The 14,772-nt window shown below is 46.2% G+C and overlaps 1 protein-coding gene across 1 annotated transcript in view; it reads right to left on the bottom strand.

Annotated features, from left to right (window-relative positions):
* Positions 1 to 3,118: 3,118 nt before the first annotated feature.
* Positions 3,119 to 14,772, bottom strand: part of TMEM108 (transmembrane protein 108) — a 40,570-nt gene continuing 28,916 nt past the window's right edge. Inside the window, exons 3-4 of the mRNA XM_066629172.1 lie at positions 8,053 to 8,207; positions 3,119 to 3,241 (exon numbers count right to left, since the gene is read on the bottom strand). Of these exons, the coding sequence (XP_066485269.1) occupies positions 3,119 to 3,241; positions 8,053 to 8,207 (278 nt within the window). The remainder of the gene's footprint in view (positions 3,242 to 8,052; positions 8,208 to 14,772) is intronic.

Genomic DNA, 14,772 nt, shown 5'->3' with positions numbered 1-14,772 from the left:
GCTGCCCCTCGGAACGTCTGCACTAAATGAATTGCCTCTCCCCTCCGTGCACCTCTGCTGTGGCACACGCTGTTGAGATCTGCAGAGCCAAGCAGGATTTGGGAGGCGGGGCATTATTTGTGCTCGGTCCCAAGAGCTTCTGGGCCATTGCTCATTGTCTTTGGCTGTCCACCAGCAGCGCGTTTGTTAGAACAATTGTTGGAACTTTTCACTGGCTCAGCAATCCATTTCATAAGAAATCTGTCTGCTGCAAGTGCAGCACATGGAAAGGACAATGCAGTTCACAGCCACAGTGGGGGGAAAAAGGAATTCCTTACATATTTAAACCCTGGCATTCTCTGGACTTGCAGGTGCAGGGTTTGCATGAGCTGGCAAGAGCCTAGTGAACTGAGATGTACCTTACAACAGAACATCACTTGAAGAAGGAAAAGTTTTTGTGTCATTCAAGATCAACCTGAATGTCAAATAACTAACTTTGGACATATTAATGCACAGTTTTGAGTGGAATAACTGTGAACTGAATAGTGAACAATTCAAACATTTGTGTTCATGTTTTTGAGCACACACAGATGTACCATTATGTGAGTGAGGGGGCTGTCCTGGAAGCACACTTTCATTTTCTCTCCAGGACCGAGTTCAGGAAAAAATCAGTTCAGTCTGTTTATAGCAGAAGTCAGAGGTGCACAGTACTGATTGGCTGGTATCTGAAATACCATGAAGCACCATGAACATAAGAAGAGCCCCACTGGATCAGGCCAAAGGCCCATCTAGTCCAGCTTCCTGTGTCTCACAGTGGCACACCAGATGCCTCTGGAGCACACAAGACAACAAGAAACTTGCATCCTGGTGCCCTCCCTTGCATCTGGCATTCTGACATAACCCATTTCTAAAATCAGGAGACTGTACATACCTATCATGGCTTGTAACTTGTGATGCACTTTTCCTCCAGAAATTTGTCCAATCCCCTTTTAAAGGCATCTAGGCCAAATAGCCTCCCCCAGTGTAGTTGTGCAATTTGTTTTAAACTGGTTGTGTTTTTCTAAGAAGGCGAGGAATGGATGTTAAATGTACCTGTGATACTTAATTTTTTTTTTTTAAAGTGGACATCCTGCCTGAAATGTTCTGGGAGGAGCAAGAGAATAATGATTGACCCAGTGGCTGATTTGCTATTATCTATGTCTGCGATTTGCATTATGAAGAAGTAGACAAGTCCCACCCTGCAAGTGGAAAAGCAGCTTCAATTCCTATTTAAATTGTATGTTTGTATGCTTTGAATACAGACATTGTATTGTACATTTGTATGCTGGGTATCATTTGACTATCCAGAGAAGCCCATAAATGCAATTCCAATGCTAATAAGAGCTGGCATGCATTTTGATCGTCCTTGCATCTACCCTGTCTCATTATATCTAAGGGAAATATGATAAATATTCCCTTCTACAGCTGTGGTTCAGAAGATTTCGATATAAACTGGCCTACTTTCAACATTATATACATTAACATACTTGGCATAATCTTTGTAGTTTAATCTCGGTATCAGAATGGTGTACTGCAGGATGGATATAGTGGTTTGGAAGTTCAACTTAGACCTGGAAGATCTGGGTTCAAGTCCCCTCTCAGCCATGAAGCTTCTGGGTGAACTTTCTGTAGTCCTGCAGCTGTGTCCCTGAGCTTCCATACACTCCTTCATGATAAGCTGATCCACGAGCCAAGGAGCTACAGTAGCAGGCAAGTTTCCTCACAGACTTGACACTGTGTTGAGGAGTATCATGCATGCATTCTTCAACTCAGCAGATATGGTTTGCAGCAGCAGCAGCTACCACTGTGTGCCCAGCATCGCACCCAGCTAGTGAGATCAGAAAATGTAAGATCCCAGGAAATTTCTGGAACTCCTACTTTGGCTCCTAGGTCCCCTTTTTGACCTTGGACCCGGGCATAGATTACCCCCTGCTCACATGGGGCCCTGGAGAGGCTTGATGTGGCAGGGAAATGCTTTGTGTACCTCAGCTGGATGCAGCTGCCTCCAGCCCCTGAGGTGGAAAGAGAAGTGCTGCCCTCCTTGATTGGTGGCATGTCCGTCACCACAGTCACTGCACCAGTTCCTTCTTCCTGGATTCAAAAAGGAAGAGGGGAATGGCGCTGAGGAGGAAGTATGAGGAGAGGGCTGCTCCATTCTCCTCTTTCTTTTTGTATCCAGGAAGAAGAAGGAGTGGCGGAGGGTGGATGGAGGTGGGAGCTCCCTGCCAAACAGCTGCCTGAGGTGACCGCCACATGGACAGATTCGCCTTGAATGCTGCAAGAAGTCAAACAAAGTTGAATTTTTTGGAACAAAAATGACTTTTTGGAATGAGGACCAAATGAGGAGAGTCCAATTAAACATTCCTCGTATTTTTAATGTAATACAAAAGCCAGACATAAACTGTACAGTGAATCACAACTGGGAAGTCATTAGAAACATTAGCATGAAATGCCCATGAGGCCTTGTTCCTGGATCGTGACAAACTGGTGTGCCCCAAATATTGCCAGAGCTGTCTGCCTATTTTCACATATGGGAGGGAGTGGATTCTTGTCCGGTTTGCCGGGCAATCCCTTAATGCGCAGAGACTGCTCTGTCAGCGGGCAGTTTAGTCACAGCACATTGTGTTAGAGGAAGAGGGATAGCTGTCTTCTTTGTTCCATGGCTCAACCCAAAAGAATGCTCAACTATGTCCTATCTGTGTCCTCACACATTAATAGAGGCTCTTGTGTGCGCTTGATCTTGTGAAATAGGCTTGTAAAAGGGACAGGAGAATCAAGCAGATTAAAAAAAAATAATGAAAATTCCAGTTTGGTTACATAGAAATACAGTCTGAATGGTAAACCTTTAGTAAAGGTGACAAAAGAAACTGACGCAGCAGTTTTTTGCTTAGAAATAACTTTATTTTATAAAGCTGAAGTTTGGTCTGTAAAGTTTTTTTTTTATACCACACTTATAAAAAAGAGGTTGATCATTCTTAGGGAAAAAAAGCTGAAAATGTTTCTCATAATTCAGGGTTACACAAAGGTTATATTTATAATATATATATTTATTTATAATTCGGAGACAAGAAAGGTGGGACCGCAAATACAAGGGCAGGAGTCATATTTCAGAAACTTGCTCATGGCCTACGAATAATGTTTCTTGACAGAAGGGGTTAACAAGGACCATGCCGGTATCTCTGTAATCACCATTGGCTGGGGAGCGGGGCTCAGACAGGTGATCCTAGGACAAGGAGGGGGTAGAAAACAGTAGGAGAGAAGGCAAAGTTAAGCTTTAGAAATTCAGTCAGAAATTCATTTTCAGTACAATGGTGCTTGTATGTGCACCTGTGCAACACAAAGAGATTATAAGATTGTCTTGAAAAGTGGCAATACTGCCAAAGCTGCTAAGTGCTGCTTTCTTGGATAGCTTCTTCCTTTCAGAGGTGCTTACATATGAATGGTTCTCAATGGTGGTGGATCTGGAACAAAGAGCTCTGCAAATGGAGGTCCCAATGAATAGCTTGAGAAAATAAAGTGAACCTAGAGTGCTAGATACTCAGGCCATCTTGAAAGTGGGAAGGATGGGTCCCCCCCCCCTTATTTTGGAAGACCAAACAGTTAAAAATTTCTCCAGGGAAATTGATCCTGGCATTTTCCTTTGCAAACCTTTTAGAAAACAAATCAGATTTAGCAAAATTTCAGACTACTGTCTTGAAGTTGAAGGGATTCTGTTGGAGCTAACTGTGAGGGCACTTGTGAAGACCAAACATTGTCAGTGTCAGGTTGCTGGGGGCCTTGGAGCAAAGCCCTATACTAGGCCCCAACTATCTCCTAGTTGCCCATTGGGTGCTACTACTGCCAATGGTACTGAAAGTTCAGGAATTGGCCTAGCCAACACCTGATAGCCAATGCTCCACCCCTAGAGGCCAACTGGCAGACCTAAAAGCCAAAAGAGGAATATTCATACAAATGCATTTGAAAGCTTTGTAATACCCAGGGGTGAGAGTACAGACCTTCCCCATCTCAAATTAGTGGGAGAAGACAAGTTTGGGCGCAATCCTACCCTGCACTGGAACAGGCAAGCCAAGAGGCTTGCGCTGTATCCAGTGTGGGATAGGAGCCCAAAGTGGCTCAGCCAGAGGTAAGGAGAAACTTTTCCCCTGGGTAAGACACCATGGCCCCTTTGGGTCTCCTTGGACATGTGCCACCTCTGGAGGTGGCACAAGTCCAAGGAGAGCGGAGCGGCTTGAAGCCTCTCTGAACTCCCTGGGAATGAGGGTTGGAATCCGGCATAACTGCTGGGTCCCAACCCTGCCTCCTGCTCCCCACCCACCTGCCGCCTACCCTCCCCCCACCCCGGAACACCTCCTCCCTGCCCACCCCAGAGCCTTACATCAGCCCAGCTGGGCCAATGCAAGGCTCGCTATGCAAGCCACCATGGAGGCTGCATTCAGCCTCCAAGTGCCAGTGCACCTCTGTGCACTGGTGCAGCTTGCTCGTGAAGAGACACAAATGTGCTTTACGGCATGTTTGCAACCCTCCTGGGCCAACGCAAGGGACTTGTGCCAGCCCAAGTTCTTCTCTGGATTGCACCCTTTGTCAAAGTGCACGTTCAAAGTGCAAGTGCACTGCTTCTTCTATTTGTGTATAGATGAGATTATTTTTTTCACCAGTCCTCAGGAGGAATGCGGGGTGAGAATAACCACACTTTTCAATATTCGTTTCAGTTTATTTCGTATTCTGCAAATGTAACTTTCCTATTGCCAAATGTTGAGGCTGAATGAAATAAGCAAATCCACCCACTTTGCCTCCAAATATATTCATGTCAATAGGACAACAAGCCAGGTCACTTTAAAGCCAGCCCATGTGGCAATCTTATCTTTGTCGAAATAACTTTTCCAGATGTAACAATAACAGGATAACTGACAATCAAATTCAATGTATAGGAGGGCCCCCATATCTGTGAATCCCGTATCCACAGATTCAATTGTGGATTGGGTCTGTGGGGACCCCCCTGTGTATGCCCCCTCTGGAGGTGAGGGGAGCTCCAGGGGGCTTCCCAGGGCCTCCTAATGCTCTAATGCTCCCTAATACTATAAGGCATTTAAAATGTCACTTCCAGTTTCACGGAGAAACTGGAAGTGACATTTTTCAGCTCTAGAGCTCAGAAGACCCTCTGGAAGTGAGGGAAGCAGAAAGCATCTGGTGGGTGGGAGGTGTTTGCCCATATCCACAGTTTCAGGTAAATGTTGGGGGCCTCTGGAACACAACCCTCGTGGACACAGGGGTATGCCTGTATGTGTCCAGAAACTTTTAACTGCCTGCTCCATTTTATACACTTGTATCAATTACACAGAGGTTTCTGTTTCATTCTAGTGTTTTTGGTTCAGACGGAACCATTTGTTGACAGAATACTGTATATTCAGAATACTGTATATTCTTCAAGAACTTGTCCAGTCAATACCACAGTAAAGGCTTGCCAGCCCCTAACAGAAAAATAAGACATCTGTAGCTTTGATAAATATGTAGAAGTATACAATGTGCAAGGTGCCATGTATGTCTTGCATGATCGTGCTATGGTGATGGGGAAAGAAATGACAACTGCTGAACCTCTGCTCTGTTACGGCTTCACAGAATTTTCACAAAATATTCTAACTGCTGAGGAATGAATCTGTAGCAACAGAATGCCCATAAACATTCCAGCTTTGCTAAAACAAATGAACTATCTATTTGATTAGGAAAGTCCTTGCACAAAGCTAGGGATGCATAAGACAGGGTAAGGAGGCACAACCTCTAGTCCAGGGATCAGCAACCTTAAACACTCAAAGAGCCATTTGGACCCATTTTCCAGAGGGAAAAAAACCTCGGGAGCCACAAAACCCTTTTGACACCTAAAATGAAGATAACACTGCATATATAGTTTTTTTTTTTTTACCTTTATGCTCTTATAGGTCCCATTTTTATAAAGTAGCCCCCTCTTGTAGCTTTTAGTTAGTTTTGTCATACATTCTTGTCCTGTGTTTTCAGACACCTGGTCCTCTATGGTGTTTTGCCTGATTCCAAGGCCATTCTCTGCCTGGAGAATTATTCCAAGCAAATTAGCTCCCCTTTCCCCCAACAAATGACCCTGGTTCGGCCCTGCAGTCCTGCTGGACCCCACCTCCAGGGTAGCTTGCCTGTTCAACCTGCAGAGGTCCTCTCTCCTGCCAGCAGCCTCCCACCACTACAGCAGACCCTGGATCGTCAGCAGGTCTTGGGCACAGCAGCCGCACTTCAAACTCCAGTGTCTCTAGCAGTCCCTTAGTCACAAAGTCAGTCAGAGTATCCAGGGCAGAGTCCAAAGTCAATAAGCCAAGTCACAATCCAAGGTCAGATTCCAAAGTCAGTCAAATCAGTCAGAGTATCAAAGTCAAAGTCCAAAGTCAACCTGCACTCCTTCTCCAACCCACAAACCCTTCCTGTCTCAGGTGCTCTTATATCCCTGAGGGCCCTATTGCCTTCAAGTGGCTGCAGCTGTGCAGCACGCTCTGCTGGATGCCCAGGCCTTACCCTCAAAGGGGCCACTGCTGACACCACATCTACCTACTCACCAGATCTTCCTAGATTCCAATACAAGTGGGGGGGGGGGAGCAGATCTCTATACAGACCACTGCAAAAACAGGGAGAAGGTTGGAGGGAAGATCTCTATATAGATATCACAGCAAGACCATTGCAAAACCTCTTGCACACAGAACCAACACATGGAATTTGGGGGGGGGCAGATCTCCATACATACCAGTGCAAAAACAGGGGAAAGGTGTGGGAGAGGGAAGATCTCTATATAGACATCACAGCAAGACCAGTGCAAAACCCTTTGCACACAGAACCAACAGAAGGAAGTTGGGGGGGGGGGCAGATCTCCATACATACCAGTGCAAAAACAGGGGTAAAGGTAAGTCAGCCCCAGTAAGAGTCAACAGGGCTTCATCCCAGGGATGCATGGACAGGAGTGCAGCCTGCAAGTGGCTCATCTCCCTGTCTACTCAGAAGTCAGCTCCAGTAGAGTCAATGGGGCTCACTCCCAGGGGAGTATATATACACTGCATATATAGTTTGCGCTCCCCTCTTGTAGGTCACAGTTATATAATACACTTCCCTCTTCTAGGTCCCACTGTGTCCAGACCCACAGCTGGAGAACAACTGTTTTAAATTGTGCACAGGTGAACTGCTTGTGAAGGATACTGTCATTCTTTACTGTCATTTACTTCTGTACTTCTGTAAATGCCTTTCCACACAATACTACCTCTGAACAAGACCACTTAGTACTACTTAACACTGTTCACAAAGGTGCTCCTGAACAAACAAGCTACGAGTTCAAAACTGCATAAAATAAAAGGCATACTAACAGTGATTACTTCCCAACAATGAAATATGCTTTGGTGCTACATATACAGTATGTTACACATACAGTATACAAACATATACAGAATACCATCTGGTGCGGGGGTCTCCAAACCCCTTTCAAGTTTCTAAGTGAAGGAAATGGGGCAGTGAGAGTGTGAGTGAATGACCGGGGGATGCTGAGTGGGGAGCTTGAAGGCTGTAATCCTATGCACACTTTCCTGGGAGCAAGCACAATGGGACTGACTTCTGAGGAGACGTGCACAGGATTGTGCTCTAAGCTTGGGAGGAGGGCAGAGCAGCTGCACTCAATTGCTTGCTTTTGCCTTGGCTCCGTGGGGTCAGGTTCGTTTACGCACCCTCCCCTACACGGGCAGGCGGCTGGCGCTGCGGCTCGGGCAGCAGGGAACGTGCGGTGGCTGCTGCTGCTGCGGTGCGGGATCTTTGGGCAGGAGCTGCTCCGCCAGCAGTTCATGCCCTCTCCTATGGGGCGCAGCCGCAGGAGGTGAGGGAGCTGCGCCTGTGTGCTCGGGCTGGTGAGCAGCGGCAGCTTCAGGGGAGGGGCGTGCCCCTCCCCCCACGGCTTGGCCCCGCAGGGAGCCGCAGGAGAAGGCTGAAAGAGCCGCTTGCGGCTCCAGAATGGCAGGTTGCCGACCCCAGCTCTAGTCTTACCTCTGACGTTTCGAGGGACTGTATCTCTCGTGGTAGTTCTACGGCATGCCTGTTGAAATAGTCCATGGTGATAGCATTGTTCCAATAGCTCAAGTTGTTTTCGGGGTTGGATGTCTTCTTTTTTCTCCGCATGCAGCAGACCGTTAGTAGGACAGCTGTAACAGAAAGATGTGGAGAGCTGGGTTAGGCGCCACTGGGGACAAGAAAGCAATGACTGGGCTGCTGGCCAGAGTCAGCTGGAGCCCTCTGCAGGAACCTTAGCATGGAGTACATTGTGATTTTGTTCCTGATCATGCCCCTCCAAACACTTTCAAGGAGTTGCAGGCTTAGAGACATGTCTGATAGCAGTGTCACAGCTAGGCTTGAACCGGTATTACCAGCAGGGTAAATATAATCAGTTTTCACAGCATGTGTCTGCTGAACACAAAAATGGTCAAAAGAGAGAGTTCTAGCGTAATCATATTTGTTTTGATTTGGATCAGGGGATGTCTTATCATTACTGAAAAGGTTTCATAATCTGGGCAATTTCATCGAAGCCAGCCATAATCAGTTTGCTGGGCATACACTGTGTACTCCTAAAATTTCCAACAGAGGCAGGAATTAGATGGTTCCAATGGGCTTACAGGTAGGCAAAATGACTCCCTGCCCCTCTCTCTTCCTTCCCTTAGCAAATGCCTTTGTCACAGGCCACCTACAAGAGGTGCATTCCCATGGGGCCCTGTGGGTGCCTCAAGGCCCATGCCAGCTCTCATCACATGACCCATTCTATAATGAACAGCAAAGGCATTTCACGTTGTTCTGGCTCCCCTGTGTGTCTGAGACATCCTGCACGTTCTCTCCTAGGGTTGTCAACGCTGATAGAAGCTGTTCCTGGCATTTTTTTGACCCAGCATAATGTAATGTTGGCTGTTCCTGGAGGCCCTGTTAAAATCTCCAGGATTGCTTGCAGTTGTGTCCTGGAGACTGATACCAATTCTTGGAGACCCTAGGCCACTCCTGAGGGGTTGGTGACACTGTTCTCTCTCCTACCCTAAACCAGACATCCATCAAGAGACTGGTGATTGTGCAGCCCCAGTAGGCTGCACATTCTCTGCCTGCCCAGCCTCTATGACCTTTGTTTGTCCCTTACCCTGTGTCAAGCCCCAACCTGGGAAAAGGGGCTACTTGGATTTGTACCAGCTAAACCACTGGTGCAAGTCTGAGAAGTCCCGTGTCAGTCTTCCAAGTCTGGGAAGGAGAAAAGGATATGGAGTAGGCCAGCCCTGTGAATCCTGCCTCCCTCCCAAGACTAAAGCTCTCCCTCTCCACCCCCACCCTATTATACCCCTTGATCCAGCCTTCCCCGCCCCTGTGCCACCCGGTGGGATCCTGCTCCATTGTGTATTGTAGCTGGATTCAACACTGGCAGGATGACACAGGCCTTCCTGATGGTGCAGCCTACTCACCAGCTGCCGCAAACATGGTTTATGGCACGTTTGTGACACCCTGTGCTGGCATAAGGTAAGATTAGGATTGCACTGTCAGTCTGCATAATGTGTTGACTGAGGTGCTAGTAGCAAATTTCTGAACTGCATCAATCTCTGACTTGGATCTACTGATGCTTTCACTGAAAGACTCTTAGTATCATTCACGTACATCTGGCAGCAGCCAAGAGGGAAGCATGACTGCAAGGCCTCTTCCACTGGCCCATCAAGGACTTGTATAGTGTTTCTCAAACTGTGGGTCTGAACCCACCAGTTTGTCAGGACCTGACTGTTGGTGGGTTGTGAAACTCACAAGGTGATAGCTGATAAGGAAAATACATTCAGCCCTAAGGAAAGTGAAACTGAGCCACACTGCACATTTACTTGTGAGCAGGCAAATGTGCCTCAGTCCATTTTGAAGGGGAGGCAAGAGGAATGCAATGTCACCAGAATGGTCCCGATCTGATGAACACGGGCTCCAAAAATCACTCGAGAAGAAAGTACCTCTCTCATAATTACCTAGTCTCATTTGCCATCCCCTGGTCTCATCTGCTGTTATCCCCTTGTGTTTCCTTACTGATTGTGATCCCCTTTGGGACATGGAAGAGTATTCTCATTCCTTTGCTATGTCAACCACTTTGATAACTTTCCCCCCTTAATTTAAAAGCTTTACATAAATATTCTAAATAGGAAAGTAAAACTCTCCAACTTTCTACATCATTCATAATCAGTATATTCATTCATGAATTATTGTGAATTGATTGAAGAAAGTGCACAGACATATTTTTTCTTTCTTTCTCAAGTTCTCATAATAAGGACACAAAACTAAGGGGATGGTCTCCCTGTGCACAATTTTCTCCTTCCCAAATAATCTCTATATTGATTTTTTCTTTTCTTTTTAAATGTTGGACATCTGTAAGTACTTTCACCTAGACAGAACACTCTCAGTTGCCTAGATAATTACAGGGCTTCTGACAGAATGGAGGGAAGTTCTGTAGTTCAAGTCTTTGTGCAAGCTTTCGGAAAATGTTAGGTTTGCTGTTTCTGAAATTATAGGCATGTTGACAGTAAAGTATCACATTTGTCTCTGGAGGATTGGAAAGTCAGATTCACTGTGCATAACTGAACCACAGCCATCGGTTTACTGTATTTTCATTCCCAAGTGAAACAGCTCCAAAAAATCTGAAACAAAACAATCCCTGAACACTTAAAAGTTTGAAACTTGCACATATGGGTGAAGTACTCATTGTTTTGTTTAGCAGAAGAATAATCCCATAATAATTTAATTTACAAACCCCCCCCCCCTCTCCAGTGAAGCATCATTGGGGATTTTTTTTTTTTGTAAAGAAATGGCACAGGACCATGACATGGCTAGCCCTGGGTGTGAAAAACAGTGGAGATTACCTGCTCAGGTTCTAGTTCGGAAGCTGCAATTAGAGCAGAATGCAGTGGCCAAGGTGTTGGTTGCCAGGGCGGGGGAGGGAGGGGTGTCAAATGAACAGCTCAAATGAACAGAATGTATTACACCTCTACTATTACATCGAAGATCCTGGCTGCTCTTTTGCTGCTGGACTCAGCTCAGGAATGGCCTGAGCAGATCTGCCACTAGAATTGGAGAAGATGCTCACTGAAGAGGTGCAGACAGTGGACTGAAGTGGCTTGGTGGGTAGCAGACTGGAGGGGGACGATGGGCAGATCTGGGGTGTGGGGCACCCCTCATCAGTTTGTTGCTCAGCCCTCTGCTTGAAACAGCTGCTTCAGTCGGCCCTGTGACAGGCCAGCCCTGGTTCAACTCAATGGTTTTTGCTATATAAGTCCTTCCTGGTCTGGGGCTAGGTTTTCCTAAGCACTACTTGTACCTGTATGAACCAGACTTAGATCACCTTCAGAAGCTCTGCTCTCTGACACACTTTGAGCTGGATGACAGGTACCAGGGCCTTTTGAGTGATGACCCTACATTTTCTCCCCAGCAGTGCCAGCATCAGGTTGTGGCAATCACAACTGTGGACACTTTGCTTTGAAGGTCCTTGTGAGCATGAAGTACTTACATGTGCATGGGATCCCCATGCACACCAAATCTTTTTCCTCCACTCATGTGGCTACCATCTCCTCTCTTCTTCCCCCTTCAGATTCCTTCCACTGCCTGCTTACCTCCATATGTTGAACTATTTAAGGCTGTAATCCTATGCACATTTACCAAGGAGCAAGACACCTTGAGTGCAGTGGGACTTCCTTCTGAATAAACATGCATAGGATTACACTGCATGTCAATTATTTTATGTTGTGTGCTACCTCGCACCTGTTTTTGAAGGGGAAAAGGTGGATAGAAATCAGTTAATTCACAAGTGAATATGCACCTAGACACACTTTCATGAGAGGAAGTCCCATTAGTGGGCTTACTTCTGACTAGATGTGCACAGGATTGCTGTGTAATTCTTTTCGGGAAAGGGGGATTAGTGTTGGAAAGTAGGTACAACACCATCTGATGGACATCAGGGGGCAGTGTATTGCCCAGCAGGCAGATGACTCAGAAGCTACCTGTCTTAGACCTCTTCTCTATGATCTGGGGAGGTGTGTCTCTGCTCGGCCTCCTTGAGATAAATTCAAAAATACAATGAACCCTTGATTTAACAAACCTTGATTTAATAGACTTTGGAAACAATGGACATTTTCTGCTCCATTAAAAACTAGTCATATACATTTTGCATGTGCGCCTCTCTCTCCATTGACTTCAATGCATTTGGATTTAATAGACTTTCGGCAGTAACAGACATCCCCTTCAACCATTACTCTGTTAAATTGAGAGTGCACTGCAATATCCTCAAAAATAGCAGTGCTAAGATTTATTCTGCAAATGGAAGACATCTGTTCTGTCTAAGAGTATCCACCCAGTGAAGTGACACTGTTATAGTTCCAGAGGGTAAGTGGGACTCCACCTATAAAAGCAGGAGTTGACTCACAATTCACAAAAGCACAAATCACAAAATGTGCTGGCCCAAGATGTGCCTACACCAGGGATGTGTGGTGTGGGATGTGGTAGGCAAGATAGAACCATCCCGTTGTAGTCCATGGAAAAGCATCACAGCTACCATGCCTGCTTACACCTGAGGAAGCTCTCCTTACACCTGAGAAAACTGGTGTAAGGAGATCCTCCTTGGGTGTAAGCAGGCAGGGCAGCTGCAGTGCTTTTCCATTGACTACAATGCGGTAGTCCTGCCTCTCCTGCACTGCACGTCCCTGGCCTACACTACTGTTTCTGGGGCCATTGCTTAAATTGAATCAGTCTTTGTGGATGAGGCAGCCAGAGAACAAGCAGCAGCCATGGCAGCTGTTTACGCTTACTCCTCTGCTGAGATGGGTCATGCTGGCTGATATGAAGACCTGTGTCAGCTCCTTCCATAGGGAAGAACTGATGTGGTGTAGAGGTGGCAGCTATAAGTGTAAACAGCTGCTTCCCTGCTGTGATATATAGCAATGTGAGCAAGCTTGGCAAGCATTGCAGTATATCACAGCACCTATATAAGCCTATATAAATAAGGCTGCGATCCTTTCACAGTTACTTGAGACAGAAGCATCATAATAATGACCTTTATAGCTGCAGCCCCTTTGGTCCTGAACAGGTGGGTCCACTGCAAAGATTGCATCAGGTATGTAGAGAGAGGCCCGGAATCTTCTCGTGAGTGGGGTTCAACATGATGAAAGGAAGTCTGAAATGGGGTCATAAACCTCCCTGGTTTACTCATGCTGTGTTAATCACAAGGAGCCAGAGACATGAAATATGAGCTCAAACAGGTTCCAGAGGAATACGTCATACATCCTTTGTGTTCTGCTGATTTTTCCACACCGCAAGCCAATCTCCCTCTCACATTTTGTGACCTCAGCAGAAGTGGCTGAATGAATTTGCAGTTGTTAAAATCTGAGTCATGCCTTCCCATCCTTCTATATTGTCATTTTGTCACCCTTGAAGTGCAGAAATGGTTTTGATTGGCGGGGGGACTAAAGAACCAGATACATTTTTGAGAGTGATTTTGAAACTTATGTTGCTGTGTCATATGGCAGATGGGGAGCATCACTCACTTGCGCATGCATGCCTCTCTCTCTCTCTCTCTCTCTCTCTCTCTCTCTCTCTCTCTCACACACACACACACACACACACACACACACACACACACATAGATTTAAGGCTGCATGAAGGATGTCATAAAACCAACTGGAATTATCACATAACGCGAACATTGATCTTGGCATCATCAATACATATCTGTGATTAACAGCGAACACTGCTTACCACTTTTCAAAGGAAAGCAAAGTCTCTCCACTAGGTAAGTGAAGAATGCAAGCCACAGTCTCCCTATACTTCATAAAGCATTGGTTGAAACCAAACAGATTGCGGAACAATTCCCTCATGTCTTGGATGGTCAAACTTTACCAGACCACATTTTAACGATCAGGCTAAAAATATGCTTTGCTTGATGTGGCTTTTTACGACTCAGTCATTCTCATGCTTTGCCTGGGATGGTGGAGAACCTTCAGAGCCTCAGAGAACCCAAATTCCTTGAGGGCAGCTGCAGCACACTTGAGCTATCTCACCACCAGAGTGCCATGTTTAGCACATGCTATGTTTTTTCTATGTTTTTCATGATAGTAGCTCTAACATGCCAGGATCTACAGCAGACCTAACTTGGGTTTTAGTCGAGACTCATGCATATGCCACAGAAACTAGCTCTGGTCTGAGAGTAATGAAAGATTCTGGGTGGCTTCACTAGTTACTATTCAGACTGGTCAATCAAATGATCAGACTTCTCTGACTTTTCTTGGGTCCCAGAAGAACCTGACATGGTGCATGCTTTGGTTTCCTGAAAATTCATTCTCATGCGTTATGGATATAGGAGCCCGCTGTTCAACACCATGCTACAGACCCATGCCTCCCTCTGCCTGTATTTGCTCAGACACAAAGTGGCAGTCATACATATTGCCCTGGTTCCAGGACCGGTCCAAGATTTCTTGGTGGCTGAGGTGGCATACCAAAAACAACTTGCTCCTGATCTGGTGACGGACCAGCCTCTGCTCCTCCAGCTCCTTAAACTAGAAAGTAGAGGGTGAAGACGAAGTGGAGAAAAGAGGGTAGAAATGGACTCTTCTTTTTCCTCTGTAAAGAGTGCAAAAGGAGCTGTGATGGCACATGGGTGGATGGAGGTAGGTGCTTACAGTCAATCTGCTGCCCAAGGCAACTGCCTCATGGGTGAGCTGGCCTTGT

This window comes from Tiliqua scincoides, chromosome 5, assembly GCF_035046505.1.
Source record: "Tiliqua scincoides isolate rTilSci1 chromosome 5, rTilSci1.hap2, whole genome shotgun sequence".
NCBI classification, from domain to species: domain Eukaryota; kingdom Metazoa; phylum Chordata; class Lepidosauria; order Squamata; family Scincidae; genus Tiliqua; species Tiliqua scincoides.
This window is presented reverse-complemented; position numbering and strand designations above follow the sequence as displayed.